Source organism: Poeciliopsis prolifica, unplaced genomic scaffold (assembly GCF_027474105.1).
Source record: "Poeciliopsis prolifica strain line A6 unplaced genomic scaffold, Auburn_PproV2 SCAFFOLD007, whole genome shotgun sequence".
NCBI classification, from domain to species: domain Eukaryota; kingdom Metazoa; phylum Chordata; class Actinopteri; order Cyprinodontiformes; family Poeciliidae; genus Poeciliopsis; species Poeciliopsis prolifica.
In genome coordinates, this window is record NW_026562382.1 from 12,767,785 (window position 1) to 12,787,242 (window position 19,458).

At 38.3% G+C, this 19,458-nt stretch overlaps 1 protein-coding gene across 1 annotated transcript in view; it reads left to right on the forward strand.

The window, feature by feature from the left end:
- igf2bp2a (insulin-like growth factor 2 mRNA binding protein 2a) overlaps positions 1-19,139 on the forward strand; it is a 61,999-nt gene extending 42,860 nt beyond the window's left edge. The window contains exons 5-16 of the mRNA XM_055031482.1: positions 1,732-1,795; positions 4,427-4,717; positions 4,863-4,997; positions 9,165-9,287; positions 11,952-12,087; positions 13,874-14,023; positions 14,444-14,512; positions 16,606-16,728; positions 17,120-17,194; positions 17,353-17,484; positions 17,786-17,899; positions 18,743-19,139. Coding sequence (XP_054887457.1) covers positions 1,732-1,795; positions 4,427-4,717; positions 4,863-4,997; positions 9,165-9,287; positions 11,952-12,087; positions 13,874-14,023; positions 14,444-14,512; positions 16,606-16,728; positions 17,120-17,194; positions 17,353-17,484; positions 17,786-17,899; positions 18,743-18,841 — 1,511 coding nt within the window. The 3' untranslated portion in view covers positions 18,842-19,139. The remainder of the gene's footprint in view (positions 1-1,731; positions 1,796-4,426; positions 4,718-4,862; positions 4,998-9,164; positions 9,288-11,951; positions 12,088-13,873; positions 14,024-14,443; positions 14,513-16,605; positions 16,729-17,119; positions 17,195-17,352; positions 17,485-17,785; positions 17,900-18,742) is intronic.
- Positions 19,140-19,458: the final 319 nt, after the last annotated feature.

A 19,458-nucleotide genomic window follows, 5' to 3' on the forward strand; every position in this document is an offset into this window, starting at 1 on the left:
AAGAACTAATTTTAAGAAGTATGTTTGGCACTCTTTTACCAGCAGCCATTGAATAAGACACCATACAGTAAGTTATGACTCGTTTAGTCAAATCTGAAAAATACCAAAGATAACACAATATCCCACATAGTCAAATTACATTTTTAGATCAAAAATCAGGAGAGTTTAAGCTGAAAACATGGCAAACTACATCAACCTCCATAGTTTCTTTATTGCTGGTAAATCCCATAGATTATTTTTGTTTTTTTTCCCCCTTAGTCACATCCTTTAGAGTGAAGTGGAACAAACTAAACTGGAGTTGAGTTTGAGTTAGTTCATAAACTGGAACTAATCGTTTATATTAAAAAGTTCACGCCATGAAGAACTTGCGAAAGCCTGCTTTATTAGATTTATTCAACCTAATAATGCAACCTATTGTGTTGCTCAACTTCATCTTTGCAAATTAGCCCCAAAAAAAATTACCATGACTTATTAACATAACTCACAGATGCACAATACAGAGTAATAGTTTTATGGTTTACTGGGAACATTTTTGACTTGATCCATGGAAGCTAGCAAGTAGGTTTGAAGTTTCTGTGTTTTCTTGTCTTTCTCCTTTTGATGAGTGGTGATTAAATACGGGACATATTTCTTCTCCAACAAAATAGCAAATAATTAGTATTTAAAAGATCTGATCTGTAGATCTGAATAGGAGACTCTGATCAATGTAAAAATTGTGTAAGTTGAAAAATGGTTTTAGTCACACTTATGGAAACTTAGAAATGAATCTAGGTGTGACAATGGTGATTTAAATCACATTTTTTGTCCTTAACCTAGCAAGGTTATACTGCTTATTTAGAAAAAAATAGTTTTTTCCTCTAAACTGTTTCATTTCTCTTCCATTTTTCTAAATTATAAGTGAAAGCTGCACTATATGTTTGCATTGTCAGTTGCATGAATGCCACAATAAAAATGAAAATGCAACAAAAGTCCAAAGATAAACTAAAAAAAAAAAACCTTCAGCAAATCTAGAGAACAGCTGCAAAACCTCTTTACAGTCTTGTCTTTTTGGAAACAGGAACAAAAATATATTTGAGGAAAACCTTTGGGCAGAGCTCTACATTACATTGTTGGACGTTCAATATAAGTGAGACAATCGCATTTTTCTTCTGTTCATGCTGTATGTTAGCTTTAGATTCAGCTTTTTGTCCTTTAAAACTGAGTTAAATAATCAGCTCATCATCCAAACTGATCACCTGATTAAGCTGATTGTGTTGTTTGTCTCTGCTTGTAATGGATTCTCTAATTAACATCTTTCTCTGAATCAGACCGTGTGTGATCTCTGTGGATTCACACACTCTGCTCTGTCTCCGCAGAACAACCCTCGACCACCTATCTCGTCAAGGTGTGTCTCTATTGTGCGCTTCATCTTCGTTAATTGCCGATTATTTGCCGTGTTCAGGCGGTTATGTCGGACTCAGGTCCGTTTTTGTGGAAGTGACAGCACGGCCTTTGTGTTAAACAGCTCCGTTTTGTAGAGGAAGCAGCAGGGTTTGGAGAGAAGCCAGCGTGCTGATGGCTGTAATGGATTCACACAGACAAGCGGCTTTCTGGGTCGCCACGGGAACATGGACGCGTGTCCGACTCACCTACAGAAAAACAACAAAGACCTGATATGTGCATGTGTACTCCATTGTTTGCTGTATCTCATGTTTTTCTCTGTCTCTCTCTCTCTCTTGTCTTGTCCCACAGTGAACACTGACACAGAAACAGCAGTGGTGAATGTTACATACGCAACCAAGGAAGAAGCTAAAGTGTAAGCAGTACAAATAATGTTACTTATGAGTAACACTCATGTGCAGATGACAAACTGCAAATTTGAGCACAGCAGTTCATTGATTCTTTGCTTAACAAACTGTGAATTGTACGATCAAGGCCAGTATATTTAGAGGAACATGCATAAATATGTAAACACATTTAAACAGGAAGTTGCAACATCATGCAGAATATAGTTTTCATTAACATTAAAAGTAAAACATTTGACTGTCTTAAGTACCAAGTAATAATCTGAAAAACTAACATTTTGGTGAAACAATTGTGTCAAACATTTCAGGTGAAGTTGGGGACACACTATGCAACTTTCACAGTCACTACTGACTTTTAAAAAAGAATCGGTGCTCAAGTTCACACAAACAGACTCGTTTTTGTTTTAACCGAGGACATGGTGAAGAATCTCAGGTTACAGTATTTTTTATACCATCTAAAAAAGAACAACTGACTTGCAAGGGTGAAAGTTTGAAGGAACAAACATTCCAAAAATGTTTTTCCAGAGCAGAAGATCATTTCTGAATTTGGACTAAATATAAAGAAATACAATTAAAAATGCTATGATTTGGATGGTGTGGACTCAATTCTTTTTTTTTTACTGATAATGAGAGCTTAAAAAAATATATTTAAGGTTGTGAGTTTGTGGGTTTTGGGAATGACTTTGAATGTGCATATTTTACATCAGTGCTAAGTGGAAAATATGTTATTGAGAAAGACTCATTAGTTATATGCTCAGTGCTGTTTTGCATTCATTTTCATTATGAATAGTAACAAATAAAGTAAAAATAAATAAATAAATAAAGTCAGCTCATAGCTGCCATGCAGCTTCTCTTTCTCGTTGGCTGTGGGGAACATGCATTTGCAGATAAATCAGTAGTCAGTTCACCCAACATGACTCCATTTATATCCACCTCAAGAAATTAAACATACTTGTTGACTGCGAGGAAGGTTGAACTGAGTCGATTCCCTCACACACCTGCAGGCTGCAGGTCATATAACTCTAGCAGTTTTTTTGTGCCCATTGGGCAAAAAGCTTTACTCATTCTCTATTTACTCTTCATTACACAGGTAACTCGAGCTATGCAGATAACCAACTAAATGTTCCTATGACGTCTGTAAAATTGTTCATATCTGTCATCCATTCATCGTGGCTATGTTATTTTGTCTTCTTTTACACAGAGTAATGTAATTTCTCTGTACAAAAGATCTTACAATATTTTGCAGAGTCACTTTATAAATGTACCCACATATATTTAAAACTATTGAGGGTTTTGATGTCCATCATAGACTTAGCAAGCTGCTGTCACGTTTTAGCTCGGACTCACTATCAAATCTGAAGTAATGGGAATCCTAATGTTGAATCTTTGGGTCCATTACATACTGAGAACAAGATTTTTAAGTTGTTTCTTTGACCAATGTCAACCAAACTTCTTTGAATCTAAAGAAATCACTGTGATTAGATGTAATTGTTGTTTGTTTTGTTTTAAATTTATGCATCGTCATCCAGAATCTGCCCAGAGACTCAGAATGTTTTTTTCTCCATGTAATGGAAAGAATTTGTGCTTTAAAAAAACCCCATAGCAATGGAATCGTGACTTTTAAAACACACATTTTTCTCTTAGTCATCCATGTCGCTGTAGCTCATATTTTTCAGAAACCTAACTTTCTGAAATCAGGTGCCAGACTGAACACATTTTTGTTGGTAGAACAAAATATTCCAGAGGACAACTGTGGAAGTTTTTTTGGTGATTTATTGCTGTAAGTGTGTTGTGCTAAGTGTTGTGAGAAATTAGAGACTGGACATGTGTGACTTTTATGTTTTTCTCCACCTTTGCTGCACAGTTTCTGGTAAATGTCACTCTGGTTCAAAACTTGGACAGATTTGGGGTAAAATTAATTTAATTTGGCTAAAGACTTTTTTCATCTTGTCATGAAATCTTGAGAACAGTTTATGTTCTATAGAAATTCACAATCTTTAGGTAATCCATAAATTCGAAAGAAAAAATATCTTGGGAAGCTGTTTAGTTCAGATTATATCAAGCAGCTCAAACATAATCTCATAATAATATACAGGTTTAAGATTTCAGGAGAGTATTTATTGTGCAGAATATTATTACCAGAGTGACTTATTTAATGAGCTTATTTTTCTTGTAATTTTGGTGAGTACAATTTCTCTTCAAAAACACATTTTAAAAATGTGTTTTTAAAATGTGTGGTTTACACACTCATAAGAAAGATTTCTGACTTCACAGTTATCTACCAGACAGACACGAACACACTCCTTAAGGAGTGTAAGCCACACAAAGTTATTGTAAAAAAAACTTTGTGTTAAGAGACTTCCCAGGACATTGATGGAAAGTTTAGTGAAAGAAAAAAGGGTACAAGTGATAAAGAAATACCCAAGGCGTAAAATTTGGATAGAAACAGTGCTTGTGGGTCCCCCTGCCACTGTGTCCTTGGGCAAGACTCTAAAGTCCAAGTTGCCTTCAAATTTGACTTGTGTATTAATGTGTATGTGCTTGGGTAAATGAGAATGTAAAAGTGCTTTTAGTGATAGACAGGACCACTCAAAGTTCAATATTTCCTCTCTGTTTCTGCCTCCCTCTCTCCCTACCCTCAGAGCAATTGAGAAGCTGACAGGACACCAGTTTGACGACTACTCCCTAAACGTGTCGTACATCATGGACATGGATGGCGCTTCGCCCATCCAGGCTCCCCGAACGCGCCGTGCAGGCCGGTCTTCCCGGGACCAGGGCACCCCCCAGCCCGGACCGTCAGGAGGCTTTGGTTCACCCCGTCTCAGACAGCCGGACTTCCCACTGCGGATGCTTGTGCCGACTCAGTTTGTGGGAGCAATCATTGGGAAAGAAGGCCTGACCATCAAGAATGTCACCAAACAGACACAGTCAAAGTACGCCTTTTAATCCAGTTAAAAAGTTTCTACTGTCAAGTTGGTTTTATTGTCCATTATCCCAAAAATAGAGAGCGTAATCAATTTATCCAAGTCAAATTAACATAGATTTATGAGGCATCTGATTTCCACATCCGTTCTTCAGGGTGGACATCCACCGGAAGGAAAATGCAGGCGCAGCAGAAAAACCCATTACCATCCATTCAACACCCGAGGGATGCTCGTCTGCCTGCCGGATGATCCTGGACATCATGGAGAAGGAGGCCAACGAGACCAAGACGTAAGCCTGCATGCAGCTTCCACAAACAAACACCTATACACGTATCCACGTATACAATCCCACGTGGAGATTAACCATCATGTCTTCAAGGCTATAATCTCATCCTTTAACCCTGCATGCACACTTTTAAATCTCACTTTCAGCCTGGACCACTAACACAGTAAATACGGATGCTTACCCAGGCAGGCACGTGATCGCAGCTTAGTGTCTAAGAGTCCAGGCCGGGAGATCAAATTGGGTTTGACACTTTTAATGAGACTCCGCACCTTTTTATATATGGCTCTTTGAGCTTCTTCTTTGCGTAAACAGCAACCTTTAGTCTGTTGCTTATTTGCTTTTATTTATGAGCATGCATGTGAATGCAGAACAGTCACAAAGCCATTTTTTTTTCAACACAGGGCTTGGCGTTTACACTTATTTACATTATTTTGCGTGTTAAGAGTTTTCTAGTGCTGGTTTTTGATCAAGCCTTGTTCTATTTCACATGCTTCTCAATGAAATATTACTAGTTGTTTGATGTCTAGAGCTTGCCTGGTGGACAAAGCCACAAGGAAAAGGCAAATTTAGATCAGGATGTCGAAGTAATACTGTGACATTTGCTAGAACCACCAGAGTGGTGGGATCTGCAGAAAATAAACATATTTATCTTAGTCATTCTGTGGACTGAGTTTGATCACCGGTCTAAATGTCATAATATTCCTTAATGTTCAAAAGTCCAACTGTGCCCAAACTGACTTCATTTTATTTATGATTTCAGCACCTGAAAAGCAAACTATAGTAACAGGTAGACATTATTAATTCTGATTAATAACTCTTACTAATCAACTCTAAATTATGAGTTGAACGTAATCAATGAACCGGATCTACAAAGATTCGTTTTGTTTATGTTGCTAGCCAAAGTCACCACAAAGCGCCTGTGCTACAACCCCGTTTCCATAGAAACAGCCAAATGGAAAGAATTTGACGTTGTTTAATGAGGGGTAAAAAATGATCCACTCTGCGGCTCTAAGCATAATTGGACATCTTTTTTTTTTTTTTTTCCATGTCCCAAAATTTTTGAAGCCAATCAAATTTACATTGCAAATTCGTTTACGGTGCTTATTTATCATCCAATCAATAAAACAAATGGGCAAAATGTATTTTTTCTCATTTTGTGATTTAACACACGTCATCTGGTCTCCATAGCAATGACTAAATGGTAATCAAATTGTTTCAGGGTGGAAAAAACAACCTGCCCTGCAGTTCTGACCAAACCCTTCCTTTAAAAATGACTGAAATATTACGCAGCTTGAGAAATGTAAAGAAGAATTTTATAGGGAAACCAAATGTGTAGGGAAGTAATATGACTACAAAAATGCACGATGGTACAAAGTGGTGACCCTTGGCCAAAAGAGTTGTATCCAATTAGCTATCTTTTTTTTATTAGTATTATTAATTTATGCTTTTATTAAAGATGTTATTATTAGATAAATTTCCTTCTTTGTTTATTTTGGCCTGCATTGTATTTTATTGTTGTTATCATTTATCTAACTGCAGCTGTCCTCTAATTTAAAAACATAACAGTGATGTCACTATTTCTTAAAATATGCTGTTTTTATTTGACATATAGAAAAAAAAAGGATTTTACAATTTGAATACATTTCTGAATGTTTTGATAGAAAAAAATAACCAGTGTTCATTAAGTCTGGGTATTGTTGATGTAAGGTTTTTTTTAATTATTATTATTACTATACTCAAATTGAAAGCAAAGGAGTTTCAGTGTTTGAGTTGGTGTAACCGACCTCGATCAGTCAAGCTCTAATCCTGCCTTCAAAAGTGCCTTCAATGACGCCCACACCTCTGAGATAAGTCAACAAAGGGACAGCGAGTGACTTCCCTGGGTGCCACACCTGCAGGACTAAAACCGGTCGCCCCTGCCTCCCTCCGCCCTGTGATTTCACTCAGCCTTAACACACTGAAACTCAAACCACAAAACCCACACATCTGCCATTCCCTCTCACTTCACCCCTAACTAATGTCAGCCTGCAGCACAGATCTGTATTTGCAGATCACAGCCCCCCGGCTCTGAAGACACGCCACGTCTGAGAGTCAGCCCTGATGAAACCCCCAACATCTGGCCACCCTCCACCACACCCCACCACAACCCTTATTCACATTCACGCCCTGTAATTGGTACACAAAGCAGAAATGCATATAATGCAGAAGTTGCACTCCTCCTTTTCCTATAAATGATCATACATGCCATCTGCTCCCATCAGAGACAGATGAGGTGAACTCATACGTTGTTTGGACCTTAAAAGCGATGACTTTTTGCAGTTAATATTTTTTTCAGCACTAACAGAGCACAGGAAACTTTTTATTGTCTAATTGCAGATATATTATCTTTATGTTTGCAGAAGAAAATATATGTTTGGCTTTATATATAAAATTGTTCAAGCAACATTGTGCATTTTTCTCATCCTGCATCTTTACTCCACAATAGCTGAATGTTATTTCAAAAATAATTATCTGTACTAAACACAACAGAAAATGTGACTCACCTTCCATTGCTTTCAAATTACATGAAAAAAAAATCCTCTAGAAAAACATGAATCATCTGATTCAATGAATTATTTTTCTATCTATTTTCTATCCTAATGTTTTTTTTCTGGTCTTCAATTTGGTTTGGGTTATCCCAAATTACCTCCAATGTTAGGTTTGTTTCTTTCGACTCATGCTGGAAAGTTATTATGAAGAAGTACATAAACTAATTGAGTTCTGCTTTTGTGATAAACATTTGGAAATGTTTTATATTAAAGAATGCAAGAACTGTTGTTCCTCATCCCCAGCTGTACTCATAAATGTATAAAGTATATATTTGGTGGTGTATTCTTTTTTTTTGTTCTTCATATCAAATCAAATTGCTTTGTTCTTTTCAAACCCCTAAAACAAGCCTTTTCAGGCGAAAAGTCTTGTTGTGAGGGATTTTCTCAGTTGCACTTTCTTGTTTGTTTTGAACTTTTGAGCACAAATGAATTCTTATTGAAATCAAATAGAATCAAAACCAATTCCAGGAAAATCTTCAGCTTCCTTTCCACAACACACCCAATGAAATGTGAAAACATTTAATGGACAATATTAACTAAAAAGGCTGTTTGTTTCTTTGATAAGGTAAAACTCTTTGCTCCTCCTGCCTACACACCAGGGGTATCCAAAGTAAAGCTTAGGGGTAATTTATTGTATCTCAGATGATTTCATGCAGTCCTGATTGGATGATTGACTATAGTAAATTGGACAACAGACGTTACTCCAAATTACTTGTAATGTTGGATAAATACAGCAAGAATTTTTTTTATATGTATATATATTTTGCAGATGAAAATAGACCAAAAAAAAAAAAACTAGAAAAAGAATAGTGAAAGGGTTGTATGCATGAAATCGGTTTCCCAAACATCTAAGGGCTTTTTCAGATAAACATTGAGTTACAGCTCTATCAGCCAGAAAAATCTAAATATATAATTCAAATGTTGTGCATTTATTTTATTGTTGAGCAGCTAAAACAAAACATTTAAAAAATGCACTTGTAATTAAAAAAAACATTTTTTTTTTAAGTGAAATGTAAACTTGACATATTCAGCTTTTTAATTTCAAAAACTGTTTAAACACACTGGAATTTATTCATTTTTTTGTCTTTATTCCTGATTTCGTTTAATATTATTTAGAAAACAAGATTTCTACGCAAGAGTAGAAGTAAATAAATTGTAGTACAGTTTGCTTCGTGCTCTGGAGAAACTCTTAATTGCATCTACAGCATGCTCATGTCGCCTCAAAACCTGTCATTTAAACACTTAAAAAATTCAGGCAAAGGAAGTTGGATAGCAGCTCAGAAATATTTTTTGACCTTCCAACAGAGGCTGCCGTCCTGTAAATACTGCATTAGCTAAATCACTAAACAGCTACAGGAATCTATATGGGTTACGTCTGATCTGCTTCTTATAAATGTCTCTGGAAACATAAAGAGATCAATTGCTTAGCTGATTTATCAGAAAAAGGTCTGCTTACAGCAGGATTTGCTACAAGGCAGCTGCCCACATTCCACAACATTCCTCACACCCTTCCTTAGGTGTCAGCGACACTCAGTGGAGCCAGTCATCGCAACTAACCTTTTATCTGTTTGTGTGTCGATAGGACAGAGGAGATCCCTCTGAAAATCCTTGCCCACAACAGCCTGGTGGGCCGACTGATTGGGAAGGAGGGCCGCAACCTGAAGAAGATCGAGGAGGAGACAGGGACCAAGATAACCATCTCCTCGTAAGTCAGCCGCTGGGCGCTCAATCATTTACATGTTGCCACAGGCTGATGAATAATTAAAACGACGGCTCTTGGATTGATTGAAAAAGTTTATGACTCGAGAAGAAAAAATCTTGGTATGAATGTAAGGGAAAATTTTTAAAAAGACCGACTTTAAATGCAGAATGTCTTTCAGCTGTGGATGGCAGGATGGGTCAGGTATATTTAATGCTACGATGTTCAATAATATGGAGGATGCAAATGAAGGAATACATCGTAGAAATCTTTGTGGAAACTCCATCAATGAAATTCCAAGCTTTTTCAGACTGCATTGTTGCATTGTGATCACTTTCTCTGACCCACACTCTACTTTTTCCAAACAAATGAAAAAATAAATAGATAGACAGACAGACAGACAGACAGACAGACAGACAGACAGACAGACAGACAGACAGACAGACAGACAGACAGACAGACAGACAGACAGACAGACAGACAGATAGATAGATAGATAGATAGATAGATAGATAGATAGATAGATAGATAGATAGATAGATAGATAGATAGATAGATAGATAGATAGATAGATACATATATATATATAGATATGGAAAGTTAGAAATAATGTTTAAATTCTCCTCCACCCTAATTTCACTTCTGTCCTGTGAGCCACAGTCTGCTGCGGAGATAAGCGTCTCTTCATTCAGACTCACAGAAGCAATAAAGGAACTGAATGAACATCCTAAAGTTGTATATCACTGCCGCATCTACAAACACAGTTGAAACGCTTTGCCCGAGTTGATGCCATTCAGGTGGAAAGTGCCAGATCATTTCCGTGTTCTCAGTATTAAAGCCACGCAAGATCTTTTAACCTCAGCAATCTGCGGCACTGACCCATGTACATTTCTGCTCCCGGGGAGATGCAAACACATTCAGGTGCACAAAGATCAGCTTACTCATTCTTTGTGTCAATGGCATTGCACTGGATATTTTCTTAAGTGCAAAAGTCGACTTGGTGGTAAAATACAGAACATTTTGAGCATCCAGTCCAGCCTGACATGAGACTCCCTCTGTAGGAGCAGGAATCGCATCCTGCTGAGCTTAACCACAACCACATTGCAGATAGATAGACTTGATGCTGCTTTAACCAACCGAGAAACAGGATTTTATGTTTCATGGAGCCACACCCTCCTTTCTGAATGTTTCTTGTTTTTTCTTTTATATGTTGTTCCACCTAACTGAGTAGTTAAAAGTGAAAATGTGTAGAGTTGATTACTGCTCCCATCCCCCAGGATATGAGTGAGGAGGTGATTACACTCCATTTGACTGAGTGTGCTCAACCTGCTCTGAGAAACAGATGGAGGTCCTGTTGGGCAAATAATGTGAAGCATCCTCTCTTTTTCTAAAGGAAAATGGATTGAAAAGTGTAAACTGCTGTATAAAACTCAGGCAAATCGTTTTATGGAGCCGTAACTTTGATGAGTAAGGTAAGAGTGAAAAAGGGAGGATTGATTTTGTTGGATGTGCAATGGTTTTCTTCACTCAAAGTTTTTTTTATGAGCATTTTGACTTTATTAGCTGTAAAAAACAGAAACCGTTTACTACTTTCCAAGCGCTGCAGGTTTTGGTTGGATGGATGATCGTTTTTTTTTCTCTTTCTTGAGCAGGTTGCAGTGCTGCCGTTCCAAGGCTGACCTTGCCTCACTCGTTGTTTTAAGACTCATTTCACACAATGTTTCACAGAAAGCTTGTTTTACTCATCCTGCAGAGCCTTCGGCTTGAGAAGAGAGCTGGAAAATGTCTTCCCGACTTCTCTCCTGAGAGGCTTTGAAAACAAACGGGGAAAAAAAAAAAAAAAACTCTCCATAAAGTCAGCTGCGCTATCTTAGTTATGGCTAGTGGACTGCAAATTGCGTACGTGTGATCTTAAACTTGTAAACAAAAATTGTGCCAACATCCCTATCCAAACAGGTCTGGGAAGAATCCTGGCAAAGTATTTGTTTTGATAGCATTCAACTATGAACTTCAATGTATTTTGTCGGTAATTTTGGTTTTATCTCAACCCAAAACAGCAACAAATTGTGAACTGAAAGTAAAGATTTAAGAAATTAAAAATCTGAAAAGTATACAGCGGAACATTTTTTGCCCATTATTCTTTCCAGTGTTAGTTAAATTAATTTGTAATGAGATTAAATCACATACCGGCTAACTACTTATTAATTAGTAAACTTCTGCAGGCAATTGCGTGCACTGGTGTATCACAGTAAATGTGCCTTTATGCAAATGCACACCACACTTTTCAGATCTGTATCTTTGAAAAATGTAGAAATTTTTTATCCTTTTTATCCCACTTCACAATCATGCACAACCTTATGTTGGTCTGTCTCAGAAAATCTCAATAAAATATACTGAGGTTTGTGGTTTTCTTGCTATATAGAACGAAAGGCACAAATACTTTCGCAAATCTCTGCTTTTCTGCCGGGGTGTTAATATTATGCAAGCAGATGTAAAAACACCAACACCTATTTACATATCGCAGCAAAGTGTTGTTTGAATGCACTTAATTGAAGTTTTAAAATAAACATGTTTAAATATCTGAGTTTTAGTAAAAAATTATGCAGAAAGAAACTGAATGTGAGGAATCCTACATTTTCTCTTGTGATTTGTGTGTGCGCTCTGTTTCAGGTTACAAGACCTAACCATTTACAACCCTGAGAGGACCATCACGGTGAAGGGAAGCTTGGAGGCTTGTTGTAAAGCCGAGGTGGAGATCATGAAGAAGCTGAGGGAAGCCTACGAGAACGATATCGCTGCTATAAATGTAAGTCCTCTGCGCTGTTTCTGTGCCGTTCATGTGGTGATTATGACCGTCAGGTGACTCACACAGACTGACAGGTGAGCGGCGGAGTGGACTGGGGGTTTGACCGCAGGGCCATATTAGCTTCCCCCATAGTGTGTTACCGCCAGCATTAGTAAGGCCCGCTCTGTAAACAGATAACAGTAAACGATCGCTGAACAGCTCATTAAGTGAGCTGAGTGTTTGAGTGCAGCCTGTCTCCGTGCCTCTGACTCACACTCCCTTCCCCGCTGTGTGTGTCTGCGTCCCTGCTGTAACACACCGCGTTTCCCAGCATCCATCTGATATCTGCAGGCCGCTCTTTCGCCCGGCTCCTCTTTCACACCAGCCCCGTGACATCATCAGCCGCTGGGGTCAAGCCTCGGACGAAGAGGAACACTGGGAATGTCACGCACTGCGTGCTCTCTGCTGCACCGCTGATGAGCATGAAGGGAATGGATGAACATGACGCTCATCAAGAGCAACAGCTGAAACTCCTGGAGATGCACATGAGATGTGTTTTAAGCCACTTTTATCAAGTGTGTCAGTTCAGCTGGTTCTCCACTGTTGTTATTGCTTTCGTATTAAATTATCACTAGGAAGTATCGCTAGAGACTATATCCCTCTGGGTTGGTTTCGTTTCTGTCACGATGAGCTGTGAGCAGAGTGGGCCATCTAGAGGGAATCTTTCGATATTACAAAGAACATTCAGGAAAGAAGGGCAACAGAGGAAACTGGAGGTTTTGTCATGACCCTGGAAACAAGAGCAGCTGACTTGGCTTTGAGGACAAAGCCATTTTCGGGATTTTTGGGGGAATCAGTTTGGAAAAGCTCGGGTGTTTATGACTGGTTCAAACAATTATAGGCACAAATAAAATCTTCTAGTAAAGTTCAATTTTTTCAGAAGTTATCAGAAGCTTAAAAAGCTGTAGCCATGTTATGTTTTCCAAGATATTGTAATGTCAGTGTGTGTCAACATTTGAATTTAAAGAAAGTAAAACAATCTCACTTTCTCTTTATTTATTCATTTATATATTTGGCAAATCAAAATAATTTTGGTAAGTCTGACTTAACACAGTGAAGGTTTAGTCTCATTTAATGTCAGTGAGGACAAAATTTTGTGCATTATTTACACTTTATGTAATCAAATCCTTATGACATGCTTCTGTGCAACAACAAAAGCAACAGCAACTGCTTAAGAATCATTATTTGATGGATAGTGGGTTCAAATCCCAGCTGGGGATTTTACATGTTCCCTCTGTATGTGCTTGTTTCCCTTTGGGGACTCTGGCTTCCTCATGCCAGCCAAAAACATGGCTGTTAGGTTAATTGGCCTATGGATGAGTGTGTGCATGTGTTTGTTCCTGTGATTCACTGGTAACCTGTGCAGAGTGCACCCTGTCTCTTGCACATTGACTGTTGGAGATAAGCGCCAGCCAAGATAGACTTGATTTTTACAGCTGCTTATATTTTGAAAATTTTAATCTCTATCTTTTTTATTTCTTGCATCATCAACAGTTTTACCTCCAGAACACTCAGCAGCTATATAAGATACACAGGAATTGAACTTTGTTTCTGTGGCTATACCCATTATTCTACCATTACATGTCAGAAAAAAATGTTTATTTTTACAGTTGCTAGCTACTGTATGTTGGTGATTAGGCATTTCAGAAATGTAAAGTCCTTGTAAACAGTTAAGACCTCCACTAAGCTTTGTCTTAAACAAGGGAAAAAGAAGAGTTCAATAAATTAAATCCTTCTTCATTTGCAGCAACAAGCTAACTTGATCCCAGGCTTAAACCTGAACGCCCTGGGCATCTTCTCCTCTGGTCTGCCGGTGCTGCCCCCTGCTGCTGCTGCTGCTGCTGGACCACGTGGTGCAGTGCCCCCTGTTGCACCAGCAGGATACAACCCATTCTTAGTGAGTCCTCTTCTTTTTTCTTTCCTCTAAACTGCCATTTATGCTTTCAATGCCTTTTTGGATTAGTTCTGTCTGTGTTTGCAGGACATGGTAAACCATGTTCTCCTTGAAGTGTTTTTAGAGACAACAGTACAGTGTTGACTCAGGTCTTCCTGCATGATGTAGTTTGAAACAGGCAGAATTCCCCCATCTTATTTTGATATGAGTCAGTATGTGTGCGAAACGAAGTCTCCACTCTTTCCCAGTGTAAGTGGTGTGAGACAGTGTGCGAGAATGCATGAGCATGCTTCACGGTCAAAATGGCGAGTATGTGATTCACTGTGAGTGTGCGCCCTGAAGGCATCCCTCCCAATAATTAGCCCAGGTTGTGTTTGTGTGGGTGTTAACATACCATCTGATGGGGCTGTTTGTCACTTCCAGAGTCACTCTTCACATCTCAGTGGCCTGTACGGGGTTCCTTCAGCAAGTGCCATGCCCCACCAGCACTCAGTACGTTCCCTCTGCTCTGCGCACCATTCACTGCCGCCTCAGTCATCTCAGACTATCTCAGAAGTTTACTCACCGCTGTGTGTCATATTACAAAACTCATGTGACAGAAATACAGATGGTAAAGGATTTCCTACTCTTCAGTCCACTTCTGAATGGCTCATAAATAAATAATACACAATTAGAATATTCCAGGCTTAAATTTGACCCTGATGCTGGAGTATGATCTTAAAAAGGCCGTTTTTCGTATAAGGGGGGAATTAAATTACCTTTCCAAAGGTTAAATATTTACTTAGTCCTGGTTTTAAAAAAAATGTAGTTTGTTTGAACCTATTTTTAGATAAATCAGAAAACATCCATAACACTCTTTAAGTATTTTGTTCCCATAACTTTCACATAAACATTCAATTTAATCCCTTTAAACTTCATTGGAAAAAATATTATAAGGGATCAATTAGATGATTCCTAAGCAGCTGTTAGCTGAAACTCCAGCATATCAATGCAAATGAACTGAAGGATAATTCCTACTAGTTTGGTAATAGGTTTCCTAAATATTTTCCCTTCTTTTATGAATATGTAACTTTCATATACTGCAGTTGAAAAATATCTTATCCTGCCCCCCTCTCTCATTTTTGATAATTAGATACAGAATGTATGAAGTGTAAAGAGTGCCAAATAACAATATGTAAAAATATTACATTATTGCATACAGAAATCATTATATTTACCTCAACTGAATGTATTGATTTAATTTTATAAACTAGGTATAATTATTTTATGATTTAACTAACTACTTAATGTTTCTGTGCTAAAGCACATCATGAATTAATTTAATTGAGGAGTCAACTTCTCTCATCAAACTCAGTGGGATGAATTAGGTCTGCTTTTGTCCTTATTTTCACTGGAAGTGTGGAGATATCTTCAATAAATTGTTGTAGTTTATGTACTACAAGCTCTGGGTGAGCAACTCTAACCTCTCCAGTTTGGTCTGAATTATCTGTGACAAGTTAATAAAATATCACACTCTGGCCTATTTGAGACAGGATCAGGACCTACTTGAGCCCACCTAACATTGAGAGAGTGCTAGCTTCAGCTAACACTCTTTCATGAACTTATTAAAGATATTTCAGACCAAACTCGGATTATAAAGGTTGGTATTTCTCACCCAGAGTCTGAAGTAAATAAATGACAACAAATGAGTTATATTGATTTTATTTCTGTGCTTTCCGGTAAAAATATTGACCTCAGCGTCTTAGCAGACTTGGAAGATGTTGTCTTGACTTGCTGTTTGACCAATCAGATGTGAGGGTCCGTCTTGAAGCTGCCCTAAACCCGCCCACCAAGCTTGACAGGCGAATTTGACAGTTTCATGATGTGCTTCAGCACGGGAACATGAAATGATAAAATAATTACACAGATTTTAAAATAAAACCAGTACGTATAATCGGGACACTTTAATTAATTCTCTATGTAAAAAACTATTTCTGCTAATTAATGATTAATGATTTATGAAATAATTCTAGTTATTTCATAAATCATTATTTGAATGATTACATAAAATTGTATTTAAAATTGTATACAATTTATTTAAAGTTATTTATTGTAATTTGGCATGCTTCACTTTCTGTAGGAATCAAAACAAAATTTTAGTAGTGAAATGCAGCCAAAGAAACTGTTAAGAACCTTTTAGTCAACATCATTATTTGCTTCCATTGAAGAGAGTTCTGTATATTTACAGTAAGTGATGTAAATAATAGGCCATTGCAGCTTCTCAGTAAGCATTTTGTGTAAATGAGAGATGGTGGATTTGCTATTTTTCATCACATAGTCACTAAAACACCACCAATATTTCTGGTGGAGGACTTTTCGGCCTGGAATTATACTGTGGTTTGTCAAAAACCTCACTTTAAAAACTTCAATGTATGAGCACTGCGGCTAGGAAAGGATAATCATAAGTTAATCATAGTTAATAGGAAATGGAAATCTCTGGATGAGATTTCAATTTTTTTTCCATTTCCTGATGAGTTGAGATTAATTTTTTGTGCTTCTTAAAGTTAATTGTTCCCTGCATTGTGGTTCTTCTTTCTTTGGTTCAGCAACAGGCTCCAGAACAGGAGGTCGTCTACCTCTTTATTCCCACTCAGGCAGTCGGGGCCCTGATAGGCAAGAAGGGCCAGCACATCAAACAACTCGCCCATTTTGCAGGAGCTTCCATCAAGGTGGGTCTTTTCCCATCACTCATTCTTTGACCTTCAATGACAAATAACAGTCAGACTGGCTTTAATCAACGGTTCACACTGGAGTCTTCAAACATTATCTAAACGTGCCATGCATTTTTAAAAAGCCAATCATTAAGCAGATGTTATTAAGTCGCAAATGATTGCCATGTGAGTCAACAACACTTGGCTGACAGCAGTCTGGGCGGCTTTTGTAATTATACGGCAGATGACTCAAAAATTGGACACTTCAAATAATATAACCAGAGGCAATTCATTTATTTGAATTTTTATATACATTCTTTGAATTTATGTTTAATTTATTTTTGAATATTTGTCAGATGATTGGGTATTTAAGCTCTTCCTGTGAAGACGTATGAATGTTTCTTGACAGATTGCCCCAGCCGAGAGCCCAGATGTTGCTGAGAGGATGGTTATTATTACTGGAACTCCTGAGGCTCAGTTTAAGGTAAAACACCAACTCAGTACGATTCAATCATCAAGGAAATTTGGAACATTTTTGCATGATTGACATTTGTGACCCACGCTATAGTAAACAGCAGTGAACCATTGTTGTCCCCACTTTCCCCAGTCTCTCCTTGCCTCATACCCTCCTTTATATTCCAGGCCCAAGGTCGGATATTTGGGAAACTGAAAGAGGAGAACTTCTTCTCAGGAAAGGAGGAGGTCAAACTGGAGACGCACATCAAGGTTCCATCAACCGCAGCCGGCAGAGTCATTGGCAAAGGTGGCAAGACGGTGAGCAGACTCTTAGTTATTCAAAAGAAATTATATTTACACTATGAAAAACATTTTTAACTTCACATATCACATTTTGTGTGTTTCAGTCAAAAGTTTATGGGGTAATAAGGACCCAACAAACATCCTCAAAAGAATGGTTCCAAAAAATATCTAAAGCCTAAAGCTAACATGACATGTCCAGTACATGATGAGATCTGTAAATGTTTCTGACCAAGATGGTGTCTGTGTTTAGTCAGTGAGCCTGCAGATGAAATCTGATCCAGAATTTTAATCTGTGTCGATGCATGATATGTTTCAGGTTAACGAGCTGCAGAACCTGACAAGTGCAGAGGTCATTGTACCGCGGGACCAAACTCCTGACGAGAACGACGAGGTCTTTGTGAAAATCAGTGGGCATTTCTTCGCCAGCCAGGTACACAGAAACCAATCCAGCACAGAAAGAAAGATTGTTGCTTTTGGGGCATCTCTGGGTTTTCTTCCAGGTGATTTCATTATTCTTTGGAGCCAAATTTGTTTCTCTAAAGGTTGAAAGAACAAAAGTAATTCAATCAACTAGAGCGTGAGCTTTAATGTACGACAGGGGTCTTAAACTCCAGTCCTCGAGGGCCGGTGACCTGCAAGATGTGCCTCTGCTACACCACACCTGAATAAAATAATTAGGTCATTAGCAAGACTCTGGAGATCTTATCTACTCAAGGAGGAGGTAATTAAACTATTTCATTCCAGTGTTTTGTACCTGTGGCACATCTAAAAACTGTAGAACAGTGGCCCTACAAGACTGGAGTTTGAGACCCTTGATGTACGGCAAGAAGGAGTCAAATAAATCAAAATTTAAAAAAAAGTTGAAGTAAGGGGTCAGCAATATGTTTCTCTAGTGATTTGCAAAAGTATTAATTCCCGATGAAATTGTTTATATTTTTTGGTGTTACACCCACAAACCTTAACATAATTTATCAGGATTCTATGATTGTGATGGGGCAACAAAGAAAAGGAACTGGAGTAAAGAGCCTTTGAAGCGTTTCTTGGGCTCATATTTTCTGAAGGCTCCAACATAGCTCATATTCTTCTAACTGTGTCTGAACTAAAATATATATTCCTGTGCTCGGTTCGGGTTTTTAAATGAGACAGAAAAACTTTCACTGCTCTCACATTGCTACGAGACAAGGATCCATATCCAGCTTCCGACTGGAATTCTACATCTTGTTTCACATTTTGCACACGCGTCACTCTCACCTGTTCCTGTTTCCTCCGGCAGACTGCACAGAGGAAGATCCGGGAGATCATTCAGCAGGTCAAACAGCAGGAACAGAAGCACCAGCAGGGCGCTGCCGTGTCACCACACCACTCCAAGTGACCCAGCCAGGCGGCTCCAGTGGGCACCAGCCAATGAATGTAGCCCTCCTAAATGGACAGAGACTGACCCGGACTGAGGCCGAGGCCAAGGGCGACGCGCGGGACAGACCAGCAGCAGCGGCACTGGGATCAAAACCAAAGAACTTCGCTACGGGGGGAAACAAGTGAGAGCCAAAGGCTGAGGGCATTGTGTGCACTGCCAGCCCTGTGAGAGCAGACAGAGTGGGAGAACATGGACTGATACAATAAAAGAAAAAAAAAAGACCAAAAAAAAAAAACAAAAGAAAAGAGAAGAGAGGTTTAAACAGCAGAAAATTTGAGATATAATAATGTCTTATGAGTTAAAAAAAACAAAACAAAACAAAAAAAAATACACAGGAAATGATATGTTGCCCTGCATAACGTTATCTCTTTAGTTGGACTAACATAGGCCTAAACAGATTGAATAAATAAACCTATTAACACGAGTGCACACAAGGCATTTTGGATTGACGGTGTGAGTTAGAACAAGAGCGAGTTGCAGAGAAAGCGATTCCTCTTGGTGAGAATATCCTTAGCAGTATTAATGCAGAGTAGAGACATACATTGATACACACTGAGAGTATGCACTGTTTTTTT